Source organism: Cebidichthys violaceus, unplaced genomic scaffold (assembly GCF_023349555.1).
Source record: "Cebidichthys violaceus isolate CVI_PGR_0920_01 unplaced genomic scaffold, fCebVio1.0.p SCAF_7, whole genome shotgun sequence".
Taxonomy (NCBI): Eukaryota; Metazoa; Chordata; class Actinopteri; order Perciformes; family Stichaeidae; genus Cebidichthys; species Cebidichthys violaceus.
The window spans coordinates 15,343,562-15,353,962 of record NW_027176927.1 but is presented as its reverse complement, the minus strand read 5'-3'; the positions used below and the strand labels follow the sequence as shown (position 1 = coordinate 15,353,962).

Sequence of the window (10,401 nt, the reverse complement as noted above, 5' to 3'; positions counted from 1 at the left end):
GCTAAGGATAACTATTGGCTAGCTGTCTAGTTTAGCCGTTTATTACTTAAACCTGTTTTACCATTTAGCCTTATCCATTGTGTTTAGCTAACGTGAACTATTTCAACTGTTTGTCCATTACTTTTGGCTAACGTGTATTTTAACCACTTATCCAATAGTTTGTACCATCACCATGTATCTACTAATTTAGCAAGCTCACCACATTAGTTTAAACTAATTATTTCAACTGTAGTTATAGATATTATAATTGTTTATCCATTACTTTTAGTTATTACATTTAACCATTAATTTGAGGTAGTTCAGTATCGAGCCAATATCCAACTCTGTCAACTGTTTATACTTTAAGGTAACTATTTGAACAGTTGATCCATTAGTTTTAGCTATTGTAATCATTATTACTCAGCCATCACTTTCGATTTCTCTGCTTGCTTGCTAACCAGTAGACCTATTCAGACACGTGTCTTTCTTTTTCTAGCCAACGTTACTCTACAGTCTACAATCACACCACAAGCAAAGCACAAGTACGCATGGGGAGAATCACTCATCTACAGCATAATGAAGTATAATCTAGGGTCCTTCTGTTACAACAAAAGAGCACTGACTTATCAAAGTTATTTATTATATGAATAAAACTCATACAAAAACACATTGAGGCATACAGAATGGAAATATATACACAAAACCATACATGGCTGTCATAAAAAAAATATCAAACCATCTGAGGCCATCACATAGTGTAACTAGCACACTGCAGATGTCCAGGTTCTCATAGACTTTAATTAAGTTTTATTCTTAAAATAGTGATGAAATAAATACAACAGCAAGATAACTTAGGACACAAGCATTGATGTTAACGGTGTCTTTGGATTTCTTTTTGTGTGTGTGTCTAATATGAAAAAACAAGGTGACAAAAATGGAGCTGTGTAATATAAATGCAAAGAGAATAGATTGTCTATTCCTTTCATTCAGTCTTCGCAGCCATTACTTATCAAAACAATCAATATTTAAGATATTTACAATCAAAGATGATTATTAGGAAGAGCTAAGATTGGTGTTTTTATATTTCACAGAATGCTTCATTTTTGTGTATTCTAATGAGATTTGAAACATCAATGGTGCAGAATATATCCTCAGTGTAAATAACTACCAAGGCTACGTAGTGACTGCAGCAGAAAAAGAAGGAAAAAACAACAACAGTACAAGGTAACAAACATGAACAATCAAATGAGTAGTTCCCATCTACACATTAGAAAAAGTCTTCTTAGCAACTGAAAGCATCGTCAGGAAGATTGATTTATCAACTTAATTTGGTTTCTTGGGTTTTCTTCTCTTTTTAGGCGTGCACTTTGCATGGAAATGATCCCAAATGAGGACAGTCACCTCATGTCAGAAAGCAGTGTTGTTGGACTGTCTCATTCTGGCAAAAATCATCTGCCATACCAAAGAGATTGCTGATGTTGTAATTCATAAAACAAGGCAAAAAACGTGATGATCTGAGTCGTATTTGTTTACAATAGCACGAGGAAGGCTGGTATTTTTTAGAGGCAGTGAAGGATAAATCCGATTTCTGTCCAAATAACATGTAAACAGTGTTTTTTAGAATAATCACACTTGTGCAACACATGTAAACACATCATTCTGTTTCTTGTCAATACGAATCCCAACAGTCATTGTAGTTCTAATCCAATATGACCAAGTTTCTGCAGTGTCCATTGAGCAAAGCATAAGGCTTGACCAGAATTGAAAACGTTGTTCTCTCAGTAGTGGCAATGAGAGGTCGTAACATACTGTATTGAGAGTTTTCATTGCCACTGGTATCCCAGGAGTTACTTTCATGCAGTTGGATCAATGTAAAATCAAATGGTGACATAAACTGGGGCAAAGGAAAGTGATACAAGAATAGGTTTTGCTCTCTTAGTAAAAAAACTAAATCACAAGTGTCCAACAAAGCAATCATGAACCATTAGTGACATCCTCCAACAGTGACAGAGGTGTTAATATCAGAGTGCCTTCCTTGTCATTTCAATGAAAGTTCTTCACTTGAGTCTGTTAGTGTCATACGTGTGTTTGAGGAGCCTTCAGACCAAAGAAACGCCCTGCGTGGGGCAGTTAAGAGCTGTGACCACATCGGGCCTCTCAATGCGGGCCAGTGCAGAACACAGCAGTCCCAGAGTGGAACCTTCTTTCTGGGCCCAGTTAGAGAGGAGTGTGTGAGCAGGAGCCTCTCCATGCCCAAACAGGTCCAGCTGTTCAGGCTCATAGCCCAGCGCTGCGCCCAGCTGCCTCCACCCCCGGCCCCCTCCCTCCTGCAGCAGGCGCTCCACCTCTTCCTGTCTGTGGGGGGGTAGGTTGATGTACAAACGGTTGTCCTGTTTGCTGTCCCTCTTAGTACCTGTGGAAAGACACAAAAAACTATTGTGCTTGTACTTAAAAACGATAGAAACTACTTTTCAATAATAATAATAATAGTATTCATATAATTAATGGATATGATACTCCAAATGACATGGCAAATTAAAAACATAGGTCTAACGATACTTTAGATTTCTAAATTGCATAGGTGTGAATAGAAAGCTTCTGTGTCATTATCCTTGTGGGGAACATTGGCAAAATAAAGGTGCCCTGTGGAGTTTTCTTGTAAATAAACAAACTTATATTTACATTCAGTGTGTCTTTCCCAAACCCTTGGTGTGTATCCTTGAGGTCTAACAAAGTTACTTCCTCATAAATAATTTCCAAAGCCAATTTTTTTTATTTAAAAAATGTAAAACAACTTAAGTTTATTTCATTTTGAAACCTGCATTGTTTACATCCATGTTCACTAACATGCAGACTTCCTCTTTTATGCTTTTTATTGGCACATTGCTACATTTCTTGGTACATTACTGCCACTGACTGTTGATCTTTGCTGGGATAGCCTGAAGCTGGTACCAGGCAAGCACATACATAGGCGTTTTTGTGGGTTTTCATACGATACAAGAAACAAATGGGTGACCCACTCACAAACACACTGCTCAATAGCACTGCTAGTGGGCAAATACTCCACAGGGTGCCTTTAAAAGAAAGTGGAGGAGAATAGTGCTCTGTCTGGAACTGAATTTTTCTTTTTCTAATAGGCTACAAATCCTTTTTATTAGAAAGTACCAGTCATTTGAAGTTTATTAGACATGGGCTGTGTCTGCCTCACCTTTGCTGGGCTGGTTGTCCTGTAGGCTTTGAGAGTCCAGAAATACGCCACTGTCACTTTGGAGCTTTTCTCCCTCCGGAGATGCTCCCAACTCAGCTGCACGGGCCTTAGAAAGAGCCCTCTTCTGTTTACAGGATCTCCAGCTGACAAGGGCCAAAAAAACTAATGTCAGTAAAGCTACACAGAGTGAGCTTTTTTTCATCGCAGGGCCAATCTTGTTATCTTCATTACATCCATTTAAGGATCAGGACCCATGCCTAGTGAAAACTCACCATTTATAAGCCACATAGAGAAGCAGACCCAGCACCACGGCAGCCAGAACAGAAACGTAGGCCAGAATGTTGTTGCTGCCTCCCTCATCCTGCGGTGTAAACTTGTCCGTTCCCGGGGCCGGACTGGTCTCCCCCTCCTCAACACCTGGCCAGCGAGGAGCATCAGACCCACCCAGAGGAGGACGAGACAGAATGTGCAGCTTCTTATCTATTGAGAATGAGAAAGGGAGAGACATGTCAGGGACAGTGTCATTGCATCTGCACACCAGAAACACATTTGGGCTGCAGAAATTAGGGCCTGAAATAATTCCATAGAAGCCTGTATGCCTGATGTAATGATAGCCTCAGTCATCCTGGTCCCCTGGGGTTTTGAAACCTTTCATTGTCCCTGTTTTCAGCCTCATTCTCCCTCCTGCGGTCTGACTATTTTAGGATCAAACACTACACGGTACTGTGCTGACCTCTCGGGGGTCAAAGGGTCGTGACATATGGACCCAGAGTGTGTACAGACGACCTTACTCCTGGAGAGCGAGTGTAGCCATTTGGGAGGAGGCGGACTAGTTGTCAGGGTCAACAGCCTCCCTTGGCCTTCAGGTTCTTGGGGGCAGTTAACCTAAAGACCTGTCAAGCTCATACCAATTGGATTACAGCACTTAAGTGGGCTCTTTTTTCACTGCTCATGTTTCTCAGCTCAGAGAGTTCAGATGAGGAGTGGATGCAGGTGTTGACCACATGTCCTTGTATTCTCAGAGACCCTCCCACTCCCTGTCCCCCTCCCTTTGGCTCATTCTTTTATCTTTTTATCTTTAACTATTGCTGATTTTCCATGCATAAGATCTGTAAGGGATGAGCCTGGCACTTCTACTGGAAAATTCCATTAAAAAAAACCAAACCAACAATGCCTTAGTCCGTCCAGTAATTTACTCAAACAGCAGTTTTTAGAAAACATTACTCAAACAGGATAAAATTGTTTGTTGGAGACAATTTTCAGCTGCATATTTGGTGCGCTGGTAAGAATTTACAGCAGCAGGACAATGACTGTAGAATTGATTCAAATTAACTACAGTGCCCGTGTAGTTTTTGGACAACATTGGAACAATGTTATGGCACAAAGGCATGAACTATATCAGGCTTTGGCTACACAGAGAATACTTGTGTGTTTGTAGGATCAATGTATTATTGATGTTTTGTGTGTTTTCACTGGATTTGTTGACACAATAAGACAAAAATAAAACATAACCAGACTTGGATTTACAAATTCAATGTATTCATTACAACTCACCCATGCACAGTGAGTCAGAGTTGGGCATGCAGTGTCGGATTTCCACTTCACTGTCGGAGCACTGGGTGCAGGTCTGGCAGGGTTTGGTGCTAATACGCTCCTCAGAAAATGTTCCCGGGCCACAGATCTGGCACTTCGTGTCTCCCTGGGGACCACACTCCCGGATAACACCCTCACCACGAGTGCATTTGGAGCAAGGCGCGCACAGGCCGTGGTTGCTCAAAAAGAAGAAGCCGTTGTCACATTCACATTGTGTGTCTTGAGTGGCAAAGCAAGAGGCCACCATGGGAACACTGAGTGGGCACTTCGCACAGGGAAGGCAAGGACCGAGACCTTCGGATGAGGAAAATGTCCCTGGGAAACAGATAACAAGATCAGTGTCAGTCTGGAGTCTTTCTCTCACAAATATCAGTTGCAATGATGATACGTGGTGCCATTTAAATCTTCCAGCCTCTTGAACAGATGACAGAGATAATGATAAGGCAGGTAAAACATATTCCACATTGGTGCAGTAACATTAGATTTTAATAGCTTACCCTGTGGGCATGGTGTGCACTTGGTATCCTCTTTCCAACAACCTGCCTTCGATCCAAAGCCAGCAGGACACAGACTGCAACACTGCCCTGATTCAGTGAACTGGCCACTGGCACAGGCATCTCCAAGAGCAATCTACAGTAAATAAACGACGGTTAGAAAAAAACACCACCACTGTGTAGCTCAAAAAATACTATTTCACTTCTCAGGCCAGTAAGAATCATCAGTTACAGGGTTCAGGTTCAGGTTGTTTTTTTCTTTGCCAAGAAATTTTGTTGCTTAAACAACATGCAGAAAATAAAAAAACACATCCCATCCATGTGCAATTGAGGAAGTACAGGGAACTGGGCGAACTGAAAATTGCCTTTTTTTTAATCTCTCTATAGGCCTCAGTTTTCACCATTAAAGTGCTCCGAGTCCTTATCTGCAAGTGGGTAATGGAGAGCCCAGCTTGAGTTATGACATGAGGGATAGATCAGACATTCCTAACGGCCTGTGCAGCGGGGCTGGTGCCTGTCAGGAGTGGGCTGGCTTTAATCAGATGGCTTTAGACCAGTGGAAAGAAAAAGACATGAAGGGGTGAAGAAAAACACTCAGAAAAGGAGGAAGGAAGAAGTAAAAAGAGCTTCCGCCCTCCCACTCATTCCAAATCATCGTGAGTGACATTGTGTAACTGCGTGTGTGCATACAGTGTATGTGTGTGTTTATTTCTTGACATCAGAAAACGGGGGGGGGGGGGGGGGGGGGTGTAGTGCAATATAAAGGAGACGGTTCCAGCCCCAGGCAAGGGTGTCAGTTAACCAAGGCTGCCCAGCATGCAAATGTCTGTATGGGTGAGATGGGTCCTTTGAAGTTGCAGGTGTGTCTTTACGAAGGTCAGTATTTCGCTAACTCACTCTGCACAGCGGCATCTAAAACATGCACACATTTAAGGGAGATTGCCCTACTCGGCCTGAGGGCCAACAAGGGCAAACAGATGTCTAACAACTAACCTCCTGCAAAGGGGAAAAGTAACAGCTAAACAACCCACTGATGTCTCTCTTTGTCTCTGAAGTCTGCCAACAAACACAGGCAACGTGTGTGAACCTGTAGAGCCTCCAACAAAAAGCCCACCAGAAACACACACACACACACACACACACACACACACACACACACACACACACCATGCCCCCGGTACAGAAAACACTGAAATGTTCCGTGCTGATACTACAGGAGAAACAGCTTTGAAACGGAGCTTGATCACCTCGTTCCAAAAACAACAGCCAGATTTACTGCAGCACTTAGAGGAGTCTGATGATATCTACGCAGCAGCCACAGAACCAGATCAGAGGTATTAGGGTGTCAGGGTGGTAGGATCCAGCAGGCAGGACCAGCAGGATGTTTGGACTTAGTAGACTGTGACCGAGTCTGGACTTGTAGCACGAAGGCTCCCCGGTAACTGGTTGGTCCACTCCATGTGAAAGATGGAGCTCCTCTGCTAACACTAGCTAACCTTTCAGCCCTCAATCTATGCTTTGATAAATATTTGGTGACAGTGGCTCTGTTTTATTTTTACCTACAGCTTGGATTTCTGTCATCTCACAGAGCCTGGTGTGAGTCAGGGTAGCTCTGTAAGCCTGCCTGGAGGGCAGGAACTGCCAAATGCTTGGCACTTCAGCCACTGGTGCCCGGTGTGCAATAAAATATTTAGTCCGTGCCCCACTAGAGACGAGTGGGAACAGTGATCTACTCAGTAGAGGTATGACTAAGTCATTATCTACTATATACAGTATACAAAATAGTACTTTGGATACCACTTAATGTTTGTTGGTATGAGAAAATATGTCAGTGTGCAATTAATATCTAAAACACTTAATACCGTAATGAATCAATACAGTTTGCACTGTCTGATTTCAAACTAAATTATCATTAGACATAATTACCAATAAATCTGCCTCATAAGAAAACTCCTTACTTTTATGCTTTTTTTTAGACTTTGTAGCACCAGTAGACAAAATCAAACTTTACTTGTACATAAATCAACAATATCCTACTTTGCTGTTGTATCCAATTTTCAAGCAAAGATTTATTTACCTAAGAGTATTCAGTCTTCAGAGAGTCTCAAGGGGAGGGGGCTGCAGTTGCTTTTTCCATTTAGGTAAGAAGTTGCAATCTGAAGGGATTCCCCAGTGAGAACAGACGGACCACCGAGCAGCACTGCTCAGTGCTTTCAATGTGGCTCTCAACTCCACGGCTGCCGGAGTCACTCAGTCGTCGCGGATCACACACACACACACACACACACACACACACACACACACACACACACACACACACACACACACACACACACACACACACACACACACACACACACACACACTTCATTTCAGCCTGAAACATTTTCTGTGCCCTTTTGAAGTGGGACCACTTTGGAAGCGCGTAGGCTGAAGTTTCCACAGTTAATCTAATCTGCATGAAAATAAACACACAAAGGGATGCTCTCTCTCCCTGAGAAGACAGCGACCCCATGAGCCTTCATGATCTGGCTGTGACGACAACAGGCCTTTCAGCAGACAGCCTGAGCTGAGGGAAAGTTGTCAAAGCTGCACCCCATCTGCACTGATTACTGTCATTAGTATACAGGGAGCATAAGGGACAAATTAAAGGACATGGGTGACAGAAAGACAGAAAGCTCACCCAAAACTATGATTCTGAATCAAACAAGACAGCACACAGTGATATGTTAACCTTTAATCTACTGATTTTTCAACACACACCACAGAGTTAAGAGGCAGTTTAAATTCCTAAATTATCATGAAGTCTGGCCCCCATAGAGATCTGCCTAACTAGTCTATGGAAATTCAAATGACTGTGGTAATAAACTAAACTACCCCCCCCCCCCCCCCCCCCCCCCCCCCCCCCCACACACACACACACACACACACACACACACACACACACACACACACACACACCACAAACTGGGAGAAAATTGTGATAATTGCTTTGCTCCGGATATCCAAACTCTAGCTATACTGAAAGCGAGGCCAGATTTTTGCCAGGAATTGTCGTAAGCAACAAACATGGCAACATGTAAAGTAAAGTACAGGCAATATGAGCCTAGTAGACATTCATGAAGACTGTGCTCACATATTGTAGGATACAATCGACTTCTTCACTAGATCATCCAGGGAATAATAAGATAATCATTTGCCAGCATAAATACTTTTCAGTGGGCTACAGAAACAAACTTTAACTCACTGTGTTAGTTTGAGAAACAGCATCTTAGATTTCAAAAGGACACCTTTTTGATATCACACCCTTATAATGAGAGAGAGAGAGAGATACATATCTTTTTAAGAGCTAAGTTTTATCTAAGTACTTTGATCTAACTAAAGTGTTTGACTCTGAGGAGCGTGCCCAGACAGGACTACAAGCCCCATGGGCTTTTTGAGGTAGATGAGTGTCAAATTATTGTCTGCAACTGTAGAGGCAGGAGCCTTCTTCTCACACGGATCCTGGCTTAATAATATGCTATCAAACGCCACTGAAACTATAATCTGTTGATAAAATACCTCATTTATCACTGTGTGGGTGCATAATCGTGGTTAATCGTGTGCTACTGTGTTTTGTTCTCTCTGCGATTCTAAATGGTTTGGCTCATTCTCGCCTATAGTCTGCACGTACTTCCAGGATGTTTTGTGAAAGTCTTCATCAGCCAGATGTGCAGCGGGTAGGCCACAGTCCAAGGCAAGCAGCATTAAAGCAACAATAAGCAGTAGTTTGACTTCACTCTTGTTAAGTCATGAGAGACTTTAAAAGAAAGACAGGATGAGATGTAATCTGATTTGTTCTCTCACTCTTTCCACTGATATTTGCCAACTATAGAATGGCAACAAACATAGTCACCAACAGGGGCCGTGTGACACAGCCTTAATGAAATATGGCTCGGTGGTGTAAAACACATTTCCTTTGGGAACAATGGTGCAAGACTGAACTCGGTGGTTGAAGCTTACAGTGGCTGCTAGTATGATGCTATGATGATGAGAGTGAGAAATACGACTCGACAGATTGTGAAGGCTGTTGAGTAGTAGAGGTGTGTGTGTGTTAGTAAAGCAGTAATTAACAATTGCTTACTTTTAAGAGCACAAGCGCGCAGATGACAAACGCTCTCATGTCGGCAGTCTCCAAAATCCTCCTCGATCTAAAGCGAACAGTTTGGTTCGTGTCTTTCAGTCTGCAACCTTCAACAATCGCAGAAAAAGTGTCATCGAAACGTCCACTTCTTTAAATCTGAAACGCGTTGGTTCCGCAGACGGGAAAAGTTTGCTCATAGTCCAGTGATAAGATGTTTTTACGCACGAGAAAGCGGCTTCAAAACGCAGGCTGTGTAATCCGTAGATTCTCCCATTTGTTTTTTTCAATGCATTCCCTGCTGATACCGTGTGAGTTAACACAAAGTTTCCTCTGTTTCAGCAGGCAGGATGCACGGTCTGCCACCTCTCCCGCAGCTCTGAAACAGATGAGACAGGAAAAAAGCTCCTGCAAGCTCTCCTGGGCCTTTTCTCCTCCCATCTCCTCATCTTTCAACGTGGCTTCGTGATTGGCTGCATCCCTGCGACGCGCTGCTTGCTTTAGCAATGTAATGTAAGAACTGCGATCAAGTCTTACATTATTATTGCATGTGTGTGTGTGTGTGTGTGTGTGTGTGTGTGTGTGTGTGTGTGTGATTATGTTGTCATATGACTGTTATACACTCATACCTGCTAGTGGAATCAAACAAATATGTGAACATATTACCAAGCAGGAAGAATACATTCAACACTGAATGAATAAACGGGACATAATGACGTAAAAACAAATACAAGAATAAACACAGACAAAATATCAGTGGTGGAATGTAAGTACATTTACAAGTACAAGATACTAGTCTAGGTACTTTACTTGAGTATTACTATTTGATACCACTTTTGTTCTTTTTATACATTAATTTGTATAGTTACTTTACATACAAAACGTTATTATACAAGTATATTGCATTGTAATGTATTATTATTAAACTATCTAACCGTGTATACAATAGTTAAACTACTACTTAAACACTAACATTGACCATTTTACTGCAATACTATTACTTTTGA

General features: G+C 42.1%; 1 protein-coding gene across 1 annotated transcript; it reads right to left on the bottom strand.

Moving 5' to 3' along the window:
- Nucleotides 1-598: 598 nt before the first annotated feature.
- nradd (neurotrophin receptor associated death domain) lies at nt 599-9,764 on the bottom strand. The gene is made up of 6 exons (XM_068736279.1): nt 9,398-9,764; nt 5,278-5,410; nt 4,742-5,095; nt 3,460-3,667; nt 3,188-3,330; nt 599-2,392 (listed from the first exon to the last, which is right to left on the bottom strand). Exons 1-6 carry the CDS (start codon nt 9,434-9,436, stop codon nt 2,079-2,081), a joined length of 1,191 nt encoding a protein of 396 aa, XP_068592380.1. The 5' UTR covers nt 9,437-9,764; the 3' UTR covers nt 599-2,078.
- Nucleotides 9,765-10,401: the final 637 nt, after the last annotated feature.